The 26,482-nt window shown below is 47.3% G+C and overlaps 1 protein-coding gene across 5 annotated transcripts; it reads right to left on the minus strand.

Annotated features, from left to right (window-relative positions):
- Positions 1–648: 648 nt before the first annotated feature.
- Positions 649–26,458, minus strand: C25H6orf89 (chromosome 25 C6orf89 homolog). 5 transcript variants are annotated; one of them, XM_075776225.1, is made up of 9 exons: positions 25,740–26,458; positions 24,339–24,458; positions 21,071–21,278; positions 19,643–19,808; positions 8,231–8,385; positions 7,782–7,903; positions 6,439–6,565; positions 5,492–5,615; positions 649–5,105 (listed from the first exon to the last, which is right to left on the minus strand). In XM_075776225.1, the coding sequence occupies exons 3-9, from the start codon at positions 21,257–21,259 to the stop codon at positions 5,020–5,022; spliced, it is 969 nt and encodes a 322-aa protein (XP_075632340.1). In that variant the 5' UTR covers positions 21,260–21,278; positions 24,339–24,458; positions 25,740–26,458; the 3' UTR covers positions 649–5,019. The 5 variants fall into 5 exon arrangements, with proteins under 5 accessions (XP_075632340.1, XP_075632339.1, XP_075632337.1 ...); XM_075776224.1 differs by lacking the exon at positions 24,339–24,458; XM_075776222.1 differs by lacking the exons at positions 24,339–24,458; positions 25,740–26,458 and adding an exon at positions 24,885–24,973.
- Between the last annotated feature and the right edge of the window lie 24 nt (positions 26,459–26,482).

The raw sequence follows: 26,482 nt of genomic DNA on the forward strand, positions 1-26,482 counted from the left end.
CTCTTTCTGGAGATCACCGGTGCAGGGTCCAAGGCCCCACCCTGGAGCTCACAAGCTTGTGTCCAGCCAGCATTAGGTAAGCGCATGAGGAATGCGACTTTCCTTCTGCTTGCTCAAGACACAGCCCGTCTGCTGCAGCATCAGGGAGCCGGCAGCCTCGGCACAGGGACCAGAGCCACATGCCAACACCTGATGGGGTGTGAAGCCTTTAGCTCTGGGAAGGCACAACTCAGCGCTGCAGAAGTGACAAAGTCTGGTTTTTCTAGTGACTCATGGCTTGAGGATCTTCAACCATGGCTTCTCTGGTGTCTAACGAGGCTAACGCATTGTCTGGGTAGCAGCAGGATCCTTTTCTCCCCTACTCGCCTGTTTTTATCAGCTCTGGAAGGAGTTTATCATCTTCCACGCCTCAAGGTCTGGCTGAAAGAAGCTGAATGGTGAAGGAAGGATGGAGATTGTTATTGGGAAGAAAGGAGGCACAGGCAGAGCTGTTGCATCAACTTTGTTTAGGGAACCAGGCTGAATCTGACAAAACATCTTCCAAAGTGTGTTGACTTTGCACTTAAAACGACACCTTCCACTGAGAAACAACCCCTCAAGGGCTGATGTGCAACATGAAAAGAAAATAAATCACGAAAGGGGAAAAGGTGCATCAACACTTGTATTTAATTGCAAAACATAAAAACTTTTTTTATTCTTCTTACATACAAATCTCATTTATTTACACACTTTACAGGCTTTTTCCAAGTATTTACAAAGTTTGCAATATATTAAATTATGACCATCCATAAAATTCTGCATTAAGTGCATATTTACATTTTTTTAAATCCACCACTGAATTTAGAGTGTTCAGCACTGAAACAGTCTTTATGCATATATAGCTTTACCTCCTAGCACCCCTGAGCCTTTACAACATGCCTCCCCTCCCCACAGACAAAGAAATAATGCTAAAAATAAATCACCTATCATTTTTTTGAATCTCCAAAGCAAAGGGAAAGTCCAGCACTCCCTTGTTTAACTCAGCAGGACAGTAAATCTATCCTTTACAAGGAGGAGTTTCCTGAAGAGGAGAATATATAGTTCTACATAGAAAATTTACAAAGCAGAGAAAGTTTGGTTTGCAGGAAGGAAAAGCTCTTCGCACACCCACCAAAATGGCGCTCAGTTCTCTTGGGGAGCACAGGGCTAAATGGGGACCACTGAGCCTGGGCAGATCCTGCAAACCTCATTTCCCCGGAGCAGCGTTCCTGATGTGGACACAGGGGTTTAAAGGCAGGAAGATCACCTTCCCAAGATGCTGGCATTCATGTCTCTAATGAGATGCTCTCCTGCTCGTTGCCTCCTCTTGCTCTGGGTGTTCCCATGCTGCGTGCGGGACCTGCTGCTAGGAAGCCGGGGAGGCCAGCCACGAGAGAAGGGAGGTGCTTTGATCCAGCCCAGTAAAACCAGCTTCTCTGCCAGACCGTTACAGCAAGAGTACTAGCGGGAGAAGCTAAAGGCCCAAAGACTCCCTGGGAAATATGACCCTAGAAAGCTTGCCAGGGTGTTGCAAAGGGAGTTTGAGGCTAGGATCTGTAGAGCCGCCTCGGGGGAATTTGTGTGTGCAATGCCAGTGTGGAGGGGAGGAAAAAAAACCCCAAACCAACCACCCTCAAACAAAAAAGAAGAAAGGAAAAAAAACCCCAATCAATAGAAACTGGCAGCTTGGCTCCCATAGGGGATGCTGATTTCCCAGTACTGAAGTAATTAATAATAGTCCTTTCTCCTCCTTTCAGTTACCCTGAGTTCAGGACTGACCGAGAACAACGGTCAATGACCCCTGCTTTTGGAAACCAGCTTTAAACCACAACCCTCCTGTCCTCTGGGACATTGAGTGAGCAGAAGTCCATCTCTCAGCTCACAGGCAAAGAGGTCTGAAGCATACATGTAGATTTTAAAACCTGGGACACATGCATTGACCCCTCTGAGCCAGGCAGGGCGGGGAGTGGGGGATTGTCCATACCAGCACATATGCTTGGATACGCACAAGTGCCAAAGTGAAGGCAGAGGTGAGGGAGACCCCAACAGGACACACGCCCTCTGCGACTCAGCCAATGCCAGCTGTTGCCACAATGCCTCAACAGCGGAGGAAATAGCCACATCCCCCTAGTTCAGCCTCAGCAGATCTCTAGGAGCCACCAGGCTCTCTAGGGATGTCACAGCCAGAAGATGACCAAGGCTCACTTGCAGCCATTCAGCCAGGGGGTCCTTTTGGCCATCCTAGTTTTGCCACTTTGGCCTCACCTCTGAGTTTTCCATCCCAGCTCCTTGCCAGTGTTGTGATGCGGCAGGCATTAGCACTACTTCTCTGGCAGCTGAAGACAGGAGCTGCTCTAGAAGCTGTGCTACAGACTGGGGCTCCGCACTCAACAGCGGCTAGGGCCAAAAATCGGCTCTTTATCAGCAGAATTGCCCTCCTGTTTTAGTTTAGCAGCTAATTCCTTACAGCTTTTGGAAAAGGAAGAGAAAATATACTGGAAGTTTAAAAACAAATGATGTAAACTCCAATGGGAGCAAGGTTAGGACATATGCAATGTATCGCCTAGACACAGATCTGGAAACTTATGCAGAGACCATAAAGTGCACTTGGAAAGCTGATCTGCAAACAGTCCAGATTCACCATCTTCTGTCCAACCAGCTGCAACTCTTTGAGGAGGGGAGAAGCAATATGTGAGAGTACTTCTGCTACATAGGCACAAACCTGCCCTAGAGCCCCCCCTTCCCCCCCCAATCTAAACAGCAACTGTAAACAGATCCATTTTCTCTGCTTCTTCCCACAGGAGCCAGACGGCCACAATGGCTTAAGCGCAACTCACAAAACACAGGCATTTCACAGACTCTTGAGAATTGTCTCCGTAGCTCTTTTACAAGTTACATTCAAGGACACTTAGAAGGAAAAGCATCACCAAGCCACCTGCAATCTCAGCAATCATGGGCCCAGCAGGTTCACTCCCCGTGCATCTCTAACCAATGCTTTACAGAAATGGATCAGGTACAAAACCAGTAAGAGGTGAAGTAACCTTGTCAGCCTTTGAATTTGACTTGAGAAGCTGCCAAAGTGTAAATAGCAACAGTCACTAACGAGGCCCTAATTCTGCCATCACCAAACTCCTGAATTTCCATGAGCTAAGACCCAGGCTTTAAGAGGAGGGAGAGGGGCGATATGTGTGTGTCTTGGCACGTACAAGATTGCCTGCAGCGTCACAAGTGTAAAAAACACCCCAAGCACTAACGATACTAACAGAAGTCGTCTTAATCCAGTTCCCTTTAATATCGTGCTACAAATTAAGATAGTCCTTTTCTGTCCCGAGAGAGTCAGGCTCTCCCCCTTTGGTTCTACTAGATCTGGTGCGTGTCGGTCCAGCATCAAAGGCCACGCACACAGACTGGCACGGGTGCTGGGGTTGTTCTTACTCATTTACAGGAGAAAAACAAGGGTTATGCATAGAAATGTTCGTAGCGTCAAGGCCTCAGACTAAATTCTTTGGAGCAGGAACTGTTCTCTGCCTTATCCTTGTACAGGAGCCAGACGTGGTCATCCCACTTGGCAGCTTTTGTCAGACCCCAATAAGATTAGTACGATGTTTGCTCCCACTCTCCTGGTCTCGCTCAAAAATAAAGGCTGGATAGGCATTTTTCCAATCTGTCCTTTTATGCGTACCTAAAATATTTACAGAGGAAAAGGTTCTCGCTCTTGAGAACAGAGTTAACTTGCTTTCAAACAAAACTCCTCCCAATTCCATATTAACAAGTGTGAGAGTATGTCCTGAACCACAGCCTTGGCCTATGAGTTCAGCCTAACACATCTGTAAATGATCTTCAACAGCAGGATCAGACCCAAAGGATCAGACTTGGAAGGGATCGCAGCATCCGCAGCCTGCAAACACTGAAACCGAGCCTCTCTCAGGGCATTAGATAAAGCAGTGCTCAAGCAACAGGAAGCATGTGAAGGCAGCTTGGAAAGGACTCAGGAAAAACCAATGTTCATTTTGAAGACAGAGTTCCTGGTCTGGAAAGAGTCAATGCAAAAAAAAAAAGTGGCAGAGATGCCTTCAGGTGCTTCCGTAGGTACCCTGGGCCAGGAACACAGGCAGCACCTCTCAAAGCGAGGAGTATGTGAAAATGGTCATGCAGCCCTGGTGTCTTAGAGCCACAATCAGAAGATGAAAGTTGTACAGAGCTGCTCTGCGCCCAGCCCCATCTCCATCCAGAACTACTGCACTCTTGGCATCATCGCCTCTACAACTTGCATCGGTATTTTTGTAGGAAAAGAGGTGGAGGGAAAAAAGCAAAAGCAGAGTTACTATTTGACTCAACCTGCTGAGAGAGAACCACAGAAGAGTGATCACAAGACAAAGAGGCCTGAACAGATTGTTTTGGTACAAGAATAACGCAGTGGGTGAGGGTCTATGCCCCAGGCTGCCAGGCTCATCCCAGCCCTGAGCACGGAGCTGAGATTGGTTTTGCGGGGCACACTACTGAGGCACACAGTTATCTTCGTGAGGGAAAGATGGGGTGGAGTTGGGACACATCACCAATTCATTCCCTTTATAGAACTGGTCTGACAAGACAGGCTCAAAGCCTCCTCCTCAGGAGGAATGTACACAGAATGTCACACACACCCTCCACTCCCAAACCCCCCAGGAAGTTTCAGAATTTGCAAAGGACACAAGGTGAATCTCACCCTGAGGAATCCCTGTTTCTCCTGGAAAAAACCCTCTGCTGCAAACCCAGGGCTTACCTGAGGGGACAGGGAAGGTCATAAATAGCTTGGGCTTCTCCCAAAATACATCTGAGGAAAGGCAAAGAATTACCTCAAGGGTCAGGAAAACAGTCATTTTTAAACACTGTAAACATGCAGGGTGGCAAAGCTGCCCACCCCAGTTGCCCCAGCTCTATCGCTATCAAGACATTGCCTTGGCTTCAAAGCTGAAAGTCTTCTTGTCCTGGAAACAGCTCTGTTTTCCCACCCCACCATCCTTAGCTAGCAGCTCCATCACAAACAACCGCCGGCTCTGTCCCTTTGGCCATGAAGCTCATCGTCCAGTAATCTGCGCTGGCATAACCTTTGGAAGATGCAATGAAGAGGCCGTATTAGATGAATCCACGCTTAGTGACTGCTCACATTTCCCGTGAAGCGATGGGGGTATGCAGAAGCTCTTTGGAAAGACACTGCCCTCAACGACACGCTGGGTTTGTAATACCCGGCAGAGCATTGTGTCTTGTGTAGTCCTTGCTACTCAGTTTTAACACTGAGCATCTCATGGTATCCTGTTGTGTTCCAGGCCACAAACTCCCAGTCCAGAACGATCACTCCTCTGCACTGCCCCAGGCACACACCAGTTTGGGGATGGTAATGGCACATACCACCTTCTTGGGGGTCAGACAGAAAAGCAGACTCCTGACTCCAAGGGACCTCCCAGACCCTGCATGCTACAGCACTGGTACTCACCCAAATCTCCAGCTTCCAGCTCCACCTTGAACATCTCACAGTGTCCTCTGCACTTATCCAGGGGTACAACAGTCAGGGTGAGCTGTCCACTTCCAACAGCAAAGAGGCTGTGCAAATTGTAGCTCTAGGATGAGAGGACAGTATTTCAAAAGCTTGCTAGCTTTTCTTGGGTCTGTCTGATCAAACAAGGGACAAGTCACTGCCCTGCAGCAAGGTGAGACAGCGCAAGATACCACTAGATCATAGCTGAGTTCAGCTGCATGCAAGGGTCCTCCTCCCTCCTCTGTCCAAGGCAATGTAGGCCCTCCGCACCCACAAGGCCCGCAAGAAAACAGAGGAGGAAATCAGGCTAGAAGCCTGAAGCGTCACCATCTTCAGTGAAACATCTCCACGGCAGGTATCTCAGAACGGGAGATTGACTGCCAGGAACAGCTCCTAAACTGCAACTCTTAAATGAGTTCTGCCCAGCTGTGCACGAAGACACCATCCCCTCACCCAGCTACAGAGCAAGGCCAGGACATAAACGTGAGCTGGGACACTGCACAGGCATCTCTAGCTGCAGAGGGATACAGGCACAGTGTACTACCTGCACAAAACCAGACACAACTTCTGGGCGGTACAGCAACCTTGAGATGCCACATTACACAGGGATGGACAGAACTGATACAGCACTAAACCATTCTGTCAGGATTGTATTGGCTAAAAGCATCCTGCAAACCTCCAGAAGACGTGGAGCTTCTGGAGGACAACTAGAACAGGTTGCCCAGAGAGGTTGTGGAGGCCCCATCCCTGGAAGTGTTTAAAGCCAGGTTGGATGGGGCTTTGGGCAACCTGAGCTAGTGAGGGTGTCCCTGCCCATGGCACACGTTCTTTAAGGTCCCTTCCAACCCAACCCATTCTATGAACTCACAGACAGGGAGGTAATGCCACTGGGATTAATTTCTCACCTTATTCCCCAAATCTGGATGACGGATGAGGAAGCAGCTCTCCAAGGACACTGTCTTGGGGAAGGACAGCAAAGAGGAAGTGGGGAAAAATTCCTGTAGAATCCGAGTTTTATTCACAGATTTGTTCCTAAACAAAACGACCCATATTAAAGAAATATCACACAATGATAATGCTTGTATTTAAAAGGCTACTTCCAGATCAAAACTCTTCACAAATACTCATGCTCGATAAGCCAACTGCTGATAGACTAGCCCCTAGGAGCAAAATTCGACCTCTCGGCTTCTAAACCTGTGCTGCCTCATATCTTCCTCTTAGTACCTGCAGCTGAACCACGTAAACATGGAATAACCAGATCATCATCGATGCCTAAACTTTATTTCCCTCCCCTCTTCCCTTAAAATGATCTGAGTCATTGATCTGATCCAATAATTGTAAAAGATGGAGAGAGGTGGCATTGTACACAACCATAACTGAAACCACAAGGCCAGGGAATGTAACCGGAAAAGGCAGGGTAGGGCTCATTATTTTTACATCTCTGTCTAGTGGTTTGATATGATTAATACTTCTAATCATCTATCTACCAGTGCTGCGATTGAGAATTGCGGCAAGAAGATCCCATCTAAGTATTAGCCAAGGCACAGACTCCACCAAGCCCTTCTCCAACTCTGCTTGGACACTGCTCCTTTGCTTGTACAAATGCGTCAGAGAGCCTGCTCCACACCAGGTGGCACCTTCCCACCTTACTTCTCGCTCTTCTCCATGTGACAAGGCACAGCTAATGTACTGGGTAGCTCTGCAACCTTAAGAGAGCTCCGAATTGTTCAAATGTCTTGTAGTCACACTAAAGGCTTTAGCACAGCGAGCAGAAGGTAGGCTGTTTCTTCTGCATGAGACCAGACACAAACTGCAGGATCCCTTAGCTTTCTGTTACTTCTCAGCAAAGTCACAGCACCTCTTCTCAGTCAGCACTAATGGTGCAGGATTTCCACTGAGCAGCAGTGATTAGAAACGTAAACCAGCTGTCTCAGGTGATCAGACCACAGTCCAGATGATTAACATACAGCCTGAAGAACAGGACAGAGCAGTCAGTGGGATATTTTTGTCTTGTAAGGGCAGCAATATATGAAATCCCAGCCACAACACTCCATTTTTAGTGCAGAAGTCTTCTCCTTTGATCAAATTAGTGCCAGCAGGCAGACCTAGAAGACTCTAGCCCACTCCTGTTCCCCTTCCCTCCAGTTTAAGTGCAACTTGCAAGCTCCTGGTAGTTCACATAGGCAAAAACCTGGGCAGCCCTGCAGAAAGACATATACATCTATCACATGTTCTGTCTTTGACTCACCAGGGCAAGAAAAACGGGCAGCTCCACAATTCAGCTGAATTTTCTTCTATTATAACCTCTGCCAGTTCTGGATCCTGGGACTGAAAATGCTTCAGTTCTTCATAGGAGAGATGCTGCCCTGTCTTAACCGACACAAAACAAAAGATAAAAGCTGTGCACCTGGGGTTGTTCTCCTCTCCTATTTCCATCCTGCCACAGAACATTTAAGAATGACAGCCAACTAGATTGCTAAGATTCCAACCACAATGATAATTAGTCAGAGGAACAACTTGCTAAGGATGCAGAGCTCCTCGCCCCCCCAACATCTTTAAACTGGGGCTAAATGTGGTCTTAGATATATGTTCTACCTCAATCAACACTTTGAGGTTGAAAATACCAGGCAGGGGTCTTTGGCTGGTGCTATTCAAGAGTTTGGACTAATCATCCAGCCTTACAAATCCATGCATTACCTTGATTAGAAAAGGCTGAGACCTCGGGAGCTTTTCTGATAGTTCTCTGAAGTCTGTCACTATCTGAAGGCTTTTCACAGTGGAACAGACTGTGCAGTTTGTGGGAAGCATAGAAGTGTTCTGTCTGCAACCTGCTGCCCACCAGTCCTGGCATTCTTGGGAGGAAACAAGAGAAACATGTTTAATAAGACCAAAAACCAAATGGAAAGGAGACAGACTCGATGATAAACTCATTATCCCTAACATGAAACACTGAGATTTCTTATAGCTTCCAATGGCTGTAAGTGATTAAAAAACAAAACAAAACAAGCTTCACCAGGGCAGGGAACTCATCACAGAACATTTCCAGCACAAGCTGAAGATTTTGGAGATATGGCTCAGGGTTGTAAGAAATGGGAGAGCTTTACAGAAATTCCACTTCTCTGTATATACAAGGCATACAGACTAACTCACCCTTTCATTATCAATAGAAGGATGGAAACCATCACATATAGTGCAATTAAACTGAAACAAGTCCACAAGCAAAAGAGCAACCCTGACACGTTATCAAGGAGACACCCAGAACAAAAAAAAAAAAAAAAAAAAAAGAAAAATAGTCAGGTCAAAAAGAGTAACTTTAATATGGTTAGCACTGGTGCCATGAACCCTGATAAGACATTCCTGAAGTCACTGCCCTCCCCTTTACCTCTGCATCAACTACGAAAGACTTTGTCCAAGGCAAGGTTTGCCCAGTCTCTGATGTGCAGAAGAAGCTGGGGAATGTGGGATTTCACAAAGATGTGCTGCTGCTGTTTTCATTCATCCCATGCATTGATTGAAGATGAAATGGGGAGAAAAGTCTCAGCATGAGGAACCCCTGGACCACAGCTATATCCGTTTCAAATCCTAGAAATCATTGTTTCGCCATAATCGGCTGAACTGGCCTACAATGAACACTGCAAACGTTTACATCTTTCAAAATTCAAATTTTACGAGAAACCATTAATTGATGCTTATACCCTACCTTCCTCCTCCAACTTAACAGCATTCCTAGCCCAAAAAAGTAAACAAGCATTAACAGAAGAGACCCGTTGCAGCACTGAATTAACAGAATAAGAGCCGATAATGCTGAACACATCACATATTTCTGTGCTAAAGGATCTGCAGGACCAGCTGCCACACTAAAAGGACATGGCTCTTAATTTCGTGGCAGCGACAGTAAACCCACTCGAACGCCTGATCTGTCAGGGTGGGTTAAGAAAAACCCAAGGCTCAGGACACACCTCATGTGAAACGTCCAGAGATCTGTCCTCACGACAGGCCCACCCGTCCTGTCTGGTGCCAGCACATGTCAAAACAGCTTGAGTCTGCTGGACATTGCTGCAGGCCACCCACTCAGGATGGGAAAGGGGAAAAGGAAGAGACAGTGAAACCTGTCTGAACAACAAAGTTGGGAAACAAGGACGCATGGCAGCTTTTCAGGAGGAAAAAGAAAAACCCGCGCGCAGCCTGCCTGTTACTGCCATCATGGTTTCCAGCCACACTCACGCTCCTGCACACGGGTCATAGTTGATGACCAGGACTTAATAGGAAAGCTCTTGTTTTATTTTCCCCTCTGACATCTGCAACGGACAACAAGGAATGTTATAGAGGATTTTGGTTCATTGGGACATAACAACAAGGAGCAGATTGGGATTAATTTTGCTTTTTTTCCCCCCCTCTCTAAATATCTCCAGTCAACTCCCCAATGCTGCATTTCCCACCCTACTGCTGGGATATGAACTGAAAGGGACCAGCACAGAATTCCTAGCCTTTCTGGAAGACATGTCTACACTGCTTTCAGGGAAAGGGGTAAAAAGGCAAAACAAAGTGTAAAATCCTTATTGCAAGAAGTCTCACTCCCATGAGAAACTGCTCCAACGTACTTTCCCTCCCTGCTCACAAGAGAAAAAAGAAAATCTTTGTTCCACTGCCTGTAGAAAGCTTCAATTTTACAACAACAAAAAACTCAACTCACAAAAACCAGCTGGTCAGTGACAGGAAACAAAAGGCTGAAAGATCTCTCTAGAGGAAGGGCAGTTGCCATGAAGAGAACAAGAAAACTTAGCTCATGGTCTCTCATCATACAGGGAGTAGCAATACTATAATTTCTTTCTGGGCAAAACTTAGAAACCTCATCCCAGAGCATTAAGTACAGTTGTCCCAAAATTTTCTCTCTGGGCTCAGGGCAGCACCCCACATAACAGGATGCTAATCAGCTTGACAGTATAGAGCTTGATTCCTCTTTTGAGCTAGGCTGGGATATTTGCATTCTCAATTGCTTGATTCAGGAGGTTATTTCTTTTCCCGATGAATAACCCAAGCAGAGCACGGTTGAGATGCATTTCAAATGCCTCAAGTGGGGTTGTGAGATTTTTTTTTTTTTTTGGTAATTAATCTTTTAGATTTATTGTTGAGGGTGTTAGTCTGTGCACCAGCATGCGTGTGACTGGCATGACAAGTACGGGCAGCGAGAAGTGTCTGCCCTTCGCAGGGAGGGAGGGAGAAGAGACTGTACGCAGAGGAGAGGGCATGCAACTGCACACTGGGGACCGAAGCAGGAGTTTTACCAAGGATGCTTATTCTCTATTTTTTGATTACCCTCCCTGCATTCCTTTTACATTATCACCCTGCCCAGACACCCCGGGGGATTATTTTGGTTTAAGTCGAGCACACTGTCTGTGCTCACGCACAGTCTGCTCAGAGATTGAAAAGAAAGATGCACTCTTCATCCCAGCGCAGCCATCACGTGCAACCATCACACGATGGTCCCATCCACTCGCATTCAAATGTTAAAGTGCTGGGCGTGTGCAATTATCCCTGTGGAGTTTGAATGCAGGAAAGCAGCTGTAGTTTCGACACGTACAACTATCCATTACGCGACAGAAGCGCAGGCCAGTCCCAACTAACCTTCATGCTTGTGCTTTCTCACCCATCTTTGAGGAGCAGCCTTTCATTTGTTAAGCAGCTCCCCATTGGTCATACCCACCTAATACTCGCTTTTTTTGCTTTATTAGCTCTCCAGAACAAGAGCTGTCTTCTCTGTGTCAGGATAGCTCCTAACAGAGCCAGGGCTGGGGACTTCCAGCTGCTAACAGCACAGACGACAAGATAGTAACTTTCCTTAAAATGCATCTATGATTAATGCTAGAAGGAGTTTATGACTGTACTTTCCACTATGCAGAAAAATAATTTTCAATTTACAATCAATTTAAAATGAGTACCCTGCCCTTCTTGGCCATTTTCACAGAGAATCTCCCAAGTTTTTTGGCTGTCCCCAGAACTAGAGAGGGGTGTGTGCGCACAACCCTAGAGATGCTGGGTGTGGACAATCAGATTGGAAGCTGAGAGGTTACTGAGAAGACCTGGCACTGCTTCTATCCGTTCCAGTGAAGCAATAAAACTTAAGGCAACTTGCCCACATTGATCTGAGAGCAGGACCTCAGCAACAGCCCTGGTCTCTTATAGGCACCATACAGAGGGTGAAACACCAGTCTGCCACCACAGCAGGTTCAAAGGGAAGTCCTGTAGCAGGGCGACCTTTTGCTCCAAGACATACACAGAGCCAAGGGCTGCTCCTGACCCTAAATACGTGTTGAAAATGTAAAACCTCCTGCACGTAGAATTGCAGGTGCTGAGGCAGCTTGCTTGCTCCCCACCAAGCTAGTTTGCTCCCCAGCACTGAGGATGGAGTTTCCAGCAGGCGAGTGACAGCTACATCTGCACAGGAAAGAAAGTCTGGTCCAGAGGAAGGGAGACTCCTCAGGACTTCACAGTTCCCCCAGGTTCTTCTGTCCTTACCTTTTTGCTACCATCACCCATGATAACTAGAAGCAAGCTCCCCAGAGAGCTGTCTAATGCACTGAGCAGCTCCACAGTCTGCAAAGGTTGGTTCCAAATCCCCAATTCCTCTTTCTGAGGCTGAAGCTATTCCCCAGTCTCACCACATACCTCAGCAGGGACCAGCAACCAGTGCTAGGAGTAGTCAAGCAACTTTAACAAGCCTAGGATGAACTCAGGGCTCTCAAGAAAGACCCAGCCATGCACTGAATAGTTACAAGATATTTCTCTGTCCCTTCTTGTAGGTCCATTGTACAAGTCTGGCTGTTCCGTTAACACCCACAACACTTTTAGACTGTCCCTCACAGGATCCAACGTACCATCAAGAACTACAAAAATACTTGTAATCAGGACAGGTGAACCTCAGGGGTCTCAAAAAGCAGAGCAGCTCTACATTGGGCAGTTCAAATGTAAGCTCAGGTTGGGGATGAACTCACCCGGGACTGATCCAGTGACTCATTTACAGCATTGCACTGACAGCCACAACCCTGTTCCTACGTCCTAGATCCAATGAGAACATGCTGATCTCTGCTTCTACAATCTCCCCACAGATGCACATTTCTAAAAGTTGGGGAATTTTTCGAGGTGGATCTGAAAAGACCCTTCAAATAAAGGGATTAAGAACTCAGCCTACCCTCTGCTGCCTGCAACCATACCTTCCCCTTGGCCAAAGGGACCCTTTACAGATGTGCATCTGACAGCCCATGGGATACCCACCTCCTCCACTAACTGTCATAGCAAAAGCCCAACTACCAGCTGATTCCTATGGCTGACACAGGGCAGAGCTTTTCAAGAGTCATTCAGTCCCACCTGTAAGATTCCCAGTGATGAAGGGCCACCGAGATCCTCAGTGCTCTGACATCCAATTACTATCGCCACACAAGGGCTGCAGCTCTCTCTCCAGTTGGAAGTATCTAGCTTCCAGATGCTGGAATTTACAGTGCTGTTTTCCATTATTTTAAGGACAGGGATTTGCAAGGTCTAGCCATTAACCTTAAAGTGAAGTTGCAGCTGATAACCTACTGTTATTGCTTTGACAGCCAAAGAATAAACAGGCCAGGTTGTTCTTGCTCCTAAGATATGACTAGCCACTTGCCACATTAGGACCACTGCAGACTTACAGATACTATACTCCTCAAATAAATAGTTTGTGACAGCTATGTCACTGCAGTAGGATATACTCTATGCTTATCACCACATCCCCTTTCCCAGACTTTCTATAAAGATAAATCAGCATTTTAAAAACTCAAAGCAATTTGGACATCAATTCATGATCAAACTCTATGACGTGGGTAAATCTCATCATTCTTACATTACAGATATAGAAATTAAGAGCTCTGTAATTACTGTGTGACGCAGTTCAGAGGAGACACTGACAGCACTTGGACCAAAAGCAAATGTTTCCCAAGCTCCACCTTGCTGAAATTTATCACTAGGCTAAAAATTAATTTGATCATTTAAAATGTCACATCAAAGTCAGGCTAAACTGATGAGTTCTTGAGTAAGTCAGACAGGAATCATAAGGAGTGCTTATTAATTACAGTGTGGAAGTCCTGATTAAGGAATGCATCACAGTGGGGTTTTAAATATATACGACAAAGTGCCCCTGTTCAGCACAAGAACCTCACCTCTTTCTCATACTGAACTTTTTTGTAGCTCTGAGTATATTGAATGTATTTATGCCAGGAGAAGAAAGTACCTCCCCAGTTTGGTTCATAGCATTTTTAGGAACAGCTAGCAGCAAAATAACAGCTACAAATAAACTATCAAGAAACCCTTATTTTTGTTCTGGGTAAAAAGTCGACAGCTTGAAGAACTGCTCATTCATTTCACTAATGGGTAACGGCTGGTGAAACAACCGAAGGATGATTATCTCTACCAAAGCACAAAAATGATTTTGATCCAACGAGACATTGTGAAATCAAGTCTGCTCAGCCTAGCCGAAGAGGAACTCACAGTCCACTGGGGCAAAAGAGCATTATTTCCAGGAGAAATCTGCACCTACCAATCTAGAAAACTGAAGGCAAGGACCCAGCTGTCAGGAAAGCCTCCAAAATCCACTGCAGCCTGCACCTCTGGTTATGCACCCTAAAAGACAGCTTGTGCTGCTCTGGCAGCATCTGCATGAGCAATCCAGCTTGGAGGAACAGCATGCTTTTGAAGCAAATCCCTCTCAGTTGCTGCCACTTGCCCGACCTGGCTTGAGCCTGTAAAAGATTTGACGCATCTGTCACTAGTGCAAACAGGGCTCTGCTAGGCCACTAAATACCTCTACAACAGGCTGTGCATAGCACAATCACTCTTTTCAGGGAGGCAAATCCAAAGTGAGAATTCACTTGCTCTGCAAATCAGGAAACAAAAAATTCTGGAGGCATCAAAATATAGAAGCAAAAGGAAGAGTTTTTCATGTTCTGGATTACCACAATGAGTTGGGAGTTAGTTTACTGTCAGCGAATCCAAATAAACAGATCACTGGCTGAACGGAGGCCAAAGTAAAGCAGTATATGAAAACAGCTTGGCACCACCCTGCACTGTGGAGTCAGCCTTTTTTTCCCTGTTGGTCACTCTCAGGTTAGAAAATATAAAGGGTTGTTTACGCACACACACACAAAAAAGATCAGATAAACTGTCAGCTGTATGGGGATGGAAGGGAGCCCTGCACAGTGCTGCAACCCACATCAGGCTCACATACACCTCAAAATCCTTCAGCCCCCCGAGAAGGTGTATGAGAGTGTGCATAAACACAAAAGCAAACCAGCTTGACTTTGCTTAGGGAAAAAAAAAAAATAAGATCCCTTGTGAGCAAGAGAAGACCATGCTGAAGGCAGCACAAAGTTAGAAACCAGACCCTGCTTTACCTCCCAAGCAGCCTTGTTGCACAACCCTTTCATTCAGATCAGGACCATGTTCCTTGGGCTCATGTATCACTGAGCCCAGCAGGTCAGATGCAGCAAGGGCTGCAAAACCCATGGGGAAAGCCTGGCTGAATACCTGGGTGCTTAGCCCACATTAAGCTTGGGAAGCATAAAGTTCACTCTTGTGTAAGAAAGGTGAGCTGGATGCTCCCCTTTTCTGCACAGAGCTGTGCCAAGGATAAACACACTTCAGGGCTACAGTAAGAGGGGACGAGATGAGTGTGAGAAGCAGAGAGAAACGTGGCTGCAGCTGGCCCATCACAGGCTGCCCGTGAAGGGTTAAGATCAGAAAGAAGCCAGGGCCTGGCCAGGCGCCAAGGCAAGCCTCCAGCTAAATTGAAGGTGGCCAGCCCAGAGGCAGAGGCTGCTGTCCTCTCCCAGTAACCCAGCACACTGTGACCCATCCCCACAAATAGCTCTTGGAGGCACCCAGCAGGCCCCTGGATGTGACAGGGACAGGCCATTTTCAAGGTGTTGCTTAAAGGCAGCTCCTCCAGCAGGGTTCCTCTCTCTAAAGGATTATTTAACACAAAGTCTTCTCTGAGCTGGGGGTAACTTAAACAGGATCCCTTTTCCAACACTGAGCTACATGTGGTCTTCCATCTGATTTTAAAGGTGCCGAGCAGCTACTGATCCACTTGATTTTTGAACTGCGTAGGATATACGCGGTCAGAACCGGATCTCATTATTAGAGGCAAAGTCGGATCTTCCTTGAGGTCATTACAATCCCCTGTTATCAGCACAATGTGCAAATTGTCACATTGTTGGACGAGAGCCTGTTCGCCACTGACCGACCCGCTCTGCTGAGCTTTTGAGCTGCAAGGACTGAACTTACCATGGGCAAATGCACAAGTTAATGTAAGAGCAACTTAACGCTTGCTCATCACATTGTTGCTCTGTGTGGCTGGCAGGGAACAGTTACCAAGGAACTAACATCAAAATTCACATTTAGGTATTAACAAAGCTGTAAGGATGTCACACAGTTGTAAAGGGAGAACCACTGAAAAACCAGGCAGAGTGACCACCATTGTGGGTTTAAAACTTCAAAAGAGAAAATCCCTTTTCATTTAGCTCCAATTACTACAGACTTCGAGAGCTCATTATATTACTTCCTAATGCTTGCAGGGGAGAGAGGGAAGTACTCGTACCCCTACTGTGCCCAGAGAACTGAAACACAGAGGGAATGGCTTGTCCATCCCAGCCTATGTCAGAGAAGAGATGAGTTAACCCACATGCCCACCCAAAATCCACTGTGTTCCTTGTAGCAAGTAGAGCCCAGAGGTCTGCAAACCCACCGCCTCCCTGGGAGCTATGTGAAACATTGATCTACCCAGCCAGCAGCCGCATGCTGTGGCAATGAGAGCTGTGGCAATGAGAGTCATTTCCCCCAGAGCAGGCAGCGTGACCCCACATTGGGGCTTTCACAAGCTCTGTGTAAACACAAGCTCAGGAAAAGCAAATGCGAACCACATTTCCACAGAACTTTTCCCCAACTGAAGGGGCCTTGGTTCCTACCCCTGGGAAAACAGCTGAAAAAGAGGCGTGGATGCCAAACCCAAGGGTCTAAGAGTCAGCTTTGAAGAGACAAAGGGTGGGAACATTAGCTTTAATATGGAAATTGATCTGGGGGAGAAAGCAGGCAAGCAACAGAGCAGAGACAGGCAAAAAGGAAATTTACTTTGGACCTAAGCCTACAAACTTAACGCAAGAGAGACCTCTGTGGACATGCTCCTCACCTCAGCCACTCAAAGGTCCACCCACAGCCACCAACAGACAGGCAGCCCTTGTCATCCACAGCATGGCTTGTGGGGTGGAAGGGATGTGGATGAAGTTGAGAGTGAAGGTAGGTCACCCTGTGCCAGAGGGAGAGGGGAGCAGTTTCCTCCCAAAGCCTCACCACCGCTCCAACCTGGGGCTCTAGCTCTCGGGGGAAACCCAGCATCTGAGCTCCCCTTGTTCTGCCACACAAACCTGGCTGCTCAGCCCACATCTACCAGGGGACGGTGCTCCAACCTGCAATCCCGGAGACAGGAAAGCTGCCCCAAGCCCATGACTCCCTGAGCAGGCTCAGGAGGGACAGCACGGCCACAGACCACAGCCCCACGCAGGCACACTGCCCCTGCCTGCCCAGGCGCTTCAAGCCTGGAGGAAGCAAAACGGACAACCCACGCGCCCACACAAGCCACAGCCGGGCTTTGTCCGCACCACATTGGGCTGTGTGGCTGGGGGAAGTCTGCCAGCACTGCTGGTGGGCCAAGGCAGCCTCCAAACTGCTAACAGGTGGCTTCCAACAAGACCAGCCTGAGCTGGATTTGAACTGGTGCCTGAGCACAGAAAGCTCCAAGTTTCATCCTCAGCCCCCTCAAAATTTTCATCTATCAAGATCTACATAGAGGGGTCTATACATCAAGTCCCTTTGTTAGTGGTTTTCTCTGCTGCTCAGGCTCTTTGCACAGTGCCTTCTCCTTTTCAAGCATGCACCAGAGAATGTGAGACCTGCTTGCAAGACCTCCTGGCCTTATACTCACATCAACAAACAGGATGGCAAGATGCAGCTGTACCCCTTCCCTTCAGCAGGGCGCAAGACCAAAATTAAGGGCAAAACATTACATCGTGCACAAGGCAGGGCTGAAAGAGAGCTCGGAGACCACTCAGCCCCACGCCATGAAACTCCCTCTTCCAGATCCCTGCCGGGTGGTTTTACCATGGTCCATTCAGCAGCAAGCCATGAAGTTGACTAAGACACCTCTGACAGCCACGGCTGCCCGTTGGGAAGCTAGGACACAAGGGATTCCAGCAGGAACTCAGCCAAGGTTTAGGCTGGGTGCTGCACTCTCCCATTCAAATAGCTGGGGTCTAGTTTGGTTCCTTTTGCTGAGGCAGTATCAAAGTTAGCCTGGCCATCCCTAGCGAAACTGTTAATTGGGACATGTAGTTTCCACCACAACCTAATACTGCTGGAAAGAGAGTGGAAACTGCCTCAATCCCCTCTGGACCTCCCCTTCTTTCCCCAGAGCTGGCTTGCTGCCCACCCTATTGCTCATCACTTCAGAAGATTTCCGGGACTCATGGAGGCATGGGGGATTTCATATGCATTTAAACAACCACCTTGCATCCTCCTCCTCCATCCATCCATCCTTCCCTTTTCCCCTGCTCTTTTGGATGTTTCCCCAATCTCCTCCCCATTCAGATGGTTTTCCCATCAGTATCCCAGACTTGCTCCTGCTCTTATTTATCTTCACAGCAAGACACTCGTGCTTTCAGGCCCTAGTCCTATAAACCTTCTGCTGTGCCAAGGAACCTCCCTGGGCTCTCCCCATCCAAGGGGGCCCTGCAGCATCTGAAGGAAGAACGTGTCAACTTTCTGAACAAAATTTCACTGAACAAATACAAGCATTGAAGTTCCTGTTGGTTTCCTTCTCCATACAGAAGCAGGGGGTTGTTCACTGGTGTCCACGCTGAAATGCAGGCTACTAATGCCAAGTGGTTATCAGAGCCATCTCCTCACCTTTGTTTTTTCCTCCCTGCGAGAGATCCCAGTGTTTAAGGAAGGAGACAACAATGGGGGATACCCTGTCCCACCCATACCAACCTGAATCAACAGAAATCCCATGTGTCAGCGGAAGAGAGGGAGACACACAGAGAAAATGCAGAATGGTGCTGGCATTTCAGGGAGTTCTTTTTAGCTACGGCAGGAAGGTCAGAGCCAGGACAGACAACTCCAACACAATGAGCTGCTGAAGCTAAATATAAACCTGTTGAGGGCATGGATACAGGAGTTTGTTTTTACAGTGAGCTGACAGACGATCAACATTGTGCCACATCCCTGCTCAAAATAATTCACAGCTTTATCATTACTGACAGTCTTTGTTTTTTATCAAAGAGGCAGAGCCCATGCTTACACCCATTTGCCAGTCTAAGTCAGTGGAAACGATTAACTGGGAATGAGAAATACTCGAACTTTTCCATTTCTATTATGCCAGTCTAGGAAAAACCATTACATTCCTCTCCCGGGATGGGATCACCTCGTTAGGGAGCCACTTATCTAGCCTCCTCACTCACACACACACAACCCTTAATGTTACATTAACTGCTACAAACATGGTAGCTTCTCAAGTCCACAGTCCTTTCCCAATACACCACTTGGCAAAAACTACTTTTCCTTAAACCTGGGTCACATGTTGAGGTTTCTACACTTTGCTCACAGATATCAAGATTTGGTTGACAAACTGTTTTTGCCTGCTTACTCAGAAAAAATAAAAAAAGGTGATGTTTACCCAGCATAGTTATCTCAGTATGATTCTCAGAACTGCAGAGATTTTTAGAGGAAGGGGAACTCTTGTGGAAGAAAAAACCTGAAGTGTTAAAAGCAAGGAAAAGAGAAGGTGCAAGAACAAAATTATGTAATTACAGATAAAATATGCTTCAGCCCCAATGAATGGAAGGGAAAGTGCCCTAGCTAAAATTCAGGATGCTATTTTTAAGTACAGTGGTAGGAAAAAGAGACAACCGTGGTGTCATGCCAGTAACACATTTGTTATTTGGTGCCCAGGGAGACACTCAAATGATTCGCATGGCTGGTATTTAACTTGCTATTTCTTGCTAGGCTTATGTTACAGCAGAGAAATCATTTCCTTACTCTCGAACATGTACTTCTTTGCAATAGGCAGAGAGAGCAGCCGGATGTGACTGATGAGGGAGCCCCAGGCATGGGCTCGAGAGAGCGGAGCTTCAGGCGGCAGCGGGCTGTATGGCTGGATCACGAAGTAAACAGTCAGCAAGACCAACCCCAGCGTGAGCAGGCCCTGCGAGAGAAAACAGGCACATAATTAATTATACTGCAGTGAGCTGATGCGTCTTCAGACCAGGACACACCTTCTGGCTGGTATCAAAGGGTTGTGGCTGTGCGCTCTAAGATGAACACTCAAATTTTTGCTGTGGCTCCTTGTTCAATTGCAATGCTATTTATTATACAGAGTTGTAACTCAGTTTTACTGTTAGGGCTGTCCAAGGATGAAATTTAGCAGCCTTCAAACCCAAGCCACACAACTCTGTTCATGTATTTTAGCACTGCAAATAATCCAGCACCAGAGCAGTGAGGATTATCTACAGATAGCTCCGATTCCTCCCACCTAATCAAATAAAAGCTTGCACTTCTGCCATACCTCTTACCCAAGGTTTTCAAGGCTTTTTGCAAACATCCATCAAGCCTTGAAACACTTTGGCAGAGTTGGCACCAGCTCCCTCCTCCATACCAGAATCCCAAATAAGCCTTAAAGAGATGACATGACGCATTTCTTCCCCTGCCCAAAGTCAATCAACAGCAAAAACAAGAACAGAAGCTGAAAGTTCAAATTTCTAGTTTCCTGTTCTCCTGCCGCATTTTACAGCTTTTTATAGGACATGAGGAAGACAGCTTGAATTTTTTTTCTAAATAGAAGCCATTGTGATGATTTTGTAAAGACGACACTAAAATACAACTGAATATTACGCCACTGGGAAGTTTTTCATCCTTGTAGCAAACATCTCGAACCTACCTAACAATAGCATCCTTCGCAAAACTTTTTACAATGCCTTTTAGTTAAGGGTCTCAAAATATTTTTCTAGCATCAGGCATCATGGCAACAGGTTTATTTCATAGATTAGAAGGAGAATAAAGACAGGTAGGATGCTTGTGACAGGGTCAGAAACAGAACCTGGATCTCTTCATTATTCAACTCTGAACTTTAAGGATCTCCTTCCTTCCTCACTTTTCCACTGAGGGTGCTGACACTGGGAATCTTTGCCTGAAGAATCAGTCCAAGTCTCATTCTTTAATAATTTAAGGAGAGAAACGTGTTGACATGTTAAACTTTCAACACACATGAGCAATTTCAAATCTCAGTCAGCTGTCTTCTGTTTTCAGACCAGCTCATAGGACAAAGGAAGGAAGCTATGCTTCACAGCTTTTTAAATAAAGCAACTCAGAAAAATTCATCAAGAAAATACAATGGGAAATAAAAGGCTCAGGTGCAAAAGGAGAACCCTGACCCTCAAATAGTCCGTGCATGCACAAAAGACACCTTACCTTGTAGAGAACTACTAAGATAGGGTACCGGGGAGGTCCCCTTTGGGGTTCATTTCTTTCCAAGAGCTGCTTGATGAATTTCTCAATGGCTTTTTCAGACATCCCACACTGGTGGCCAGTCTGCCTCACTAGATCAATCGTCTCCGATAGCTTGTCATAAATGCTGAGCTCATTGGCCGAAAGCTCCATGGCCTCCAATGAAAAATCCCTGCAGAGAGATTCAGTATGTTAACAGAAAACACACTCCCCCCCGTACAGCTCAACACCAGCATATGCAGAGAGATCACAGGAACATCACAACGTCTAGGCAAGAAGGAAGGCTTCTCTGGAGCAAACCTGTTTGCAGCCAAAGGCAAAACATTTAGCTGCAGTCCTAACAGTCTCTGCTGATTCAGTATCTCCCCAGGGACTAAAAGAAGCCGTGAAGTCTCCTGACAAAAGAAGAACTGGCCAAGATTTGCAGGTTATGTAAATGAACAAAGCTTCCCAGAAATCAATGAAACCACTTATTCATCCAGTCCAAATGAATCCATCCCATAAAGCAATTGCTTACCAAGTACAAGAGCCAGCAATACAAAGCTGATCATCACACACAGTAGCCAAGCTAAGCTCTCCTGCACTATAATTTTAGTCACTTATTTTAACGTGGATTTGCTTTTGTTAAATCCCCTGTCAACAATAAGAACATGACAGAGAAATAAGCAATATGTGTAGGGCAAAGTTCAACAGTTTACAATTTGTTTAAATTTTCGCAACCTAACGTCCAGGCCAACTGATTATTGAGTAACAGTAATGTGATAGCAGCATGCTCTGCAGGCAACAAAAGCTCCTACATTCCTCTGAAAGTTTGCCTGCAGGTCATTGGTATGCAGAAACGCCACAGAACTAAATACCGCAGCTAAAATTGCATTGTGAACTCAAGACAGAGACAAAATGGCGTTTGACAGCAAATTATTTCCCACCGTGAAATTTCAACAGGGAAGCTTGTAAGAACACACCTATGAGCGATCAACATTAAAATGCCAAAAAAAAAAAAAAAAGAGAAAAATGTGTTCCTCTACCACTCACCCTGCCTGCCACAAAGGCAGAGCCTTGCGATACCAAGAGCAGCAGATGGGCTGAAGAAAAGATGCAAAGAAATTGCTGGACAAGCTAATAGCTGCCAACGTGAGCATCCCATTGTTAGAAAGACATTTAGCCTCAGAAAAACACTGCTGGGGAAAAGATAGCACATGTGAGGTCTTGCTTTGCTTGTTTCTGAGCTGGGAAAACTCTAACCTGGATCAAACTGGGACAAGTGAAACTCTTTCCGGAGAGAGACAGTTTAGCGATGCATTGCCCTGAAAGCGCAGACTGAGGACCATCATAAAAACACAAGAAGCACAATCAATACACCCAGTAGGAAACAGAAATCGGGCCTCTGTCCCCCTTTTGCTCCAAGTACCGCCTGACACCAGGAACCAGCTGGTGAATCCTGTGTGCTACTTCACCCAGTTCACCACCTCACTCTGCAAAGTCTGTCATTGTACTGCAAGAATTGTACAACTATTTACACAGGTCTGCTCTGCACACACCTCACAGCACAGCCTGCATTTTAAAAGCACAGATCTGTTTTGCTCACTTAAGAACAAGCTGACAAGTACTGTGTAACTCATTCTGGCTGCTCCCACAGGACAAATCAGCCATAAATGTATGTATATATGTATGCATATATAAAAAAATATTCTCTTGTTAGGCAACCAAACTTGAAACCCAATTTGCATTTAAAGAACTGGCAGACAGCTCTCCCCCTAAACTACAGGCTTCTACAAGAAGTCACAACGCAAAAAAAGGCATGTTTAATATCTTTTTTTTCTGAAACTACACCTAGCATTGCAGAAAAAAACCCCACTCTTCAACAGGACTACCAGCTTCAGCAATTGCTTCTCTACCCCCAGGATTGACTCCCCATTCTGCGCCTGCACATTTGTTTATGTGGTCACATGGTGAATCAGATCAGGAAAATTATGTGGCTGAAAAATAACCCCTATTTGTTTGGTCAGCAGCTGCCTAAGCTTCCAAGTGGAGCAGTTAATGTCAGATGTCATATTAACATTAGTGTAAAATATCTAGCCACAGCCTTAGAAACACCACAGGAGTAAAATGCCAAGTTAAAACCTAACCCGCAGCATGCAATGAGAACATGCTGCACTACATTGCCAGGTTAATTAGCTCCTGGCCCTGTTCTACTGCCATTCCTCACATTCCATACAAATATTTGTCCCAGATCTTACCACCTGAGCAGCCTCATGGGCTAGCAAAGCTGCCCCAAAGCATGTTTGATCAATAATGTCTCATTATGAATCATAAGCCCTCCAAGGCTGGGACATTTTCTTCTCATCTATAAACCACCTGGCATGCACTTGGCTTTATAAAAACAATACATTGCTTTACTAACTCTTTATGTAATACCCCGATTCATATAACAAGCAAGAGCCAGCACATCTGCAGGATATTAAATGCCTTTCCCCCCCCCCCAGCTTTCCTGATTATTCTAGTTCCCTTGATGCTGCAACTGGTGCGCCGAATGGTCTGAAAGGTTATCTAGCTTCCTCTGGCTCCTGTGTGCCAAAGCTTTCACCTGTGAAGTTCTCCCAGGCTGAATTTCAGCAGATTCAGCAAGCTTCCCCTGCTTGCAGGATTTGCCTGGAACCACTTAAAAAAAAATCCCTACAGAAATGCTCTCAAACACGGTGATTTCCTCCTTTCCAAACAGCAGAAGCATCCAACTATGATAAAATACCAAGATACATCCCAGTTCTCTCCCTTCTACATTTGTATTCAACACCTTTGTAGACAATCCCTGCAAGTCACAGACATTAAAAACCCAACGCAGCTCCCTAACAAACTCAAGAGTAACTAACCCACTTCCTTGGCTAGGAAATAAGGTAGGAAATAAGGCATTACGCTCCCACGTTGTTTTGAGAACAGATGAAATCTTAAAAGCCTAGTAACAATCCCTTATTTCCCTTCCTATCACCACAATACAACCAACAAAATAGTAAGAACAGACTACTGTACCCGCTTTGCTGTCACACACGCATACTGAACGAGTCCTATCCTTTGGCCACAGCAACCCCTCACACACAGGCCTTTTAAACCCATATGTTATTGCTTTTTTTTTTTTTTTTTTTAAATGAACTTCACCACCTCAGGAGGAATAAACAGCTCTCCCCGCAAACATAAATAGCGATGGTTCTCGGCCTGAAGGGTTTCCACCCAGTCCTACCCGCAAACCCGATGCACGGCGGGTGTTTGGGGCCAGGCTGCAGAACGCTCAATGTTTAGAGAGGAAACGCTGGTGGAGGAGTCTTTAAAAGGGAAAAGCTTGCTCGCCTTGCTGGTGAACCTGAAACAGCGATATAAATAAAAATACAGTCTCATCTGCTTTAACACCGTTTATTTGCCTCCCTCGGCCCTGCTCGGGGGTGGGGGGTCGGGTCTCAGCCCTGGGCTAAAAACCCTCCGGAGAGGGGTCTGCACCCCACCACCGGCCCACGGCATCACCCTTATTTATCTCTGAGGCAGAGGAGCTCCTACCAGGACTATTTTTTTTTATATATATATAAATCAATAAATTGAAGCAGAGAACAGCCCCCACCCCCGCAGCTGGGCGCCTGGCGAGGGCCTCGCTCAGGCCCGGGCAGCCCCGCCAGGCCCGGGCAGCCCCGCCAGGCCCGTGCCCGCCGTGAGGGGCCGAGGCCCGGCCCGCCCCGGTGCTCCGGGTCCCCTCCGACCCCCGCCCCGTTCCCCCATCAACCGCCCCCGGCCTCACCCCGGCACCGCCCGGCGGCTGCCCCGCTCCGCCGCCCGGCTCCGGGCTCCTCCCGCCCGCGATAGAGGCGGGACGTGCAGGGCCGAGGGGCCGGGCCGCCCCGTCGCTTCCTGCTTCCGCCATGGCCCGTGCCCAGCCACAGCCCGGGCGTCCCTGCAGGCAGGACAACCGCCGGTGGCCCTAAGGTCGTGTGTCCCCGTCCCGTCCCCCCCCCGCATCCAAATCCCTCCCCCCCCGGTGGCCCTAAGACCCCCCAACACCCACCGGAGCCCCGAGTTCCCCTGAGGCTCCCAGCCCCCATTTGAGCCCAGAACACAGAGACACCCCCCCCGAGTCTATGAATACCCCCCCAGCACCCTCAGACCCCACTCCAGCAATGCTAAGACTACCACTCCCCCCCCGACACCCACCGGAGTCCATGCACACTTTGGGACACCCCAGCACCTGCCTGATTCCCCTGTTACCCACAGACCTTCCCCCCCCCCCAACAACCTCCTGAGCCCCCAGCACCCTCAGACCCCCACCAGCACCCTAAGACATCCCACCCGGCACCCACCTCAATGCCCAGCACCCTCAGACATCCCCCCTGCACCTGCCTGAGCCCACAGCACCCCTAAGACCCCCCAGCACCTCTTAGAATCCACAGCAGCCCCAGATCCTTTGATAGCCAGACCCCACAGCATCCATGAGACCCCTCTCCACCCCCAAGCACCCCCTAAGTCCCCATCACAGCCCCAACATTCCTACCCATCACCCCTTCCAGCCCCTAGCCCCTCCAGCAGCCCCCCCAGACACCATAGCTGCTTAGCTGCATTCATGTTCCCCACCAAGACCCATCCAGTGAACCCCACTTACCCCCAACCCCATGGGGACACATGCCAGTTCCCACAGCTTGAGTGACAAGCAGTGACCACACACGGGGTGTTAACTCCCTAAAAAGGGTGAGAAAGCCCTAAAAAGCATGGAGAAAGCTTCCAGGAGTAAAGGGCTGGGAGATGGAGCAAGCAGGGGCCCCCAGAGCCACTCCCAGCATGAAAAGCTCTGAGGAAAGCAGGAGCAAGGGGCTCCAGGAACAGGCTTTGGTCCTTAATTGCAATTAAATGCCTTTTCAGAGTCAGCTGTTGGTTGCAGTTGTGGTGGTGTTTTGCTATCTCTCTGGTCCCTTTTCAGCCTTGTTTAAGTTCTCAGCCTCAACAACTTCCTGGAGCAATGAATTCTGCAGTTTAATTAAACATTGTGAGAAAAAGAACTTCCTCTTCTCAGGTTTGAATTTCCTGCCCTGTCAATCCCAGCGCATGAAGCGGGTCGGTCTCTGCGTCCCAATTTTACTGTCTTTTGAGGGGAATAGGGTGAAATTCTGGAGGATGCTGCTGGGCAAGACCTGAGACCCAGTGGCTTGGGGCACGGAAAGCTCTGGCCGATGATTTGTTCCCACTTGTCAGGAGCTCGTCCAGGTTCTCTGCTTTCAAGGTGGATGCATCAAAGCAAGACGGTGGTAAATGCCTGCTGACTTTGGGCTGGTATCTGAGATCTTCTGCAATCTTGGCTTGGCTGGGGCAGCTCCTCTAATTCTCATGGAGCGCCTTGAGGAATTACAA

The sequence above is a fragment of the Balearica regulorum genome, chromosome 25 (assembly GCF_011004875.1).
Source record: "Balearica regulorum gibbericeps isolate bBalReg1 chromosome 25, bBalReg1.pri, whole genome shotgun sequence".
Classification (NCBI taxonomy): Eukaryota; Metazoa; Chordata; class Aves; order Gruiformes; family Gruidae; genus Balearica; species Balearica regulorum.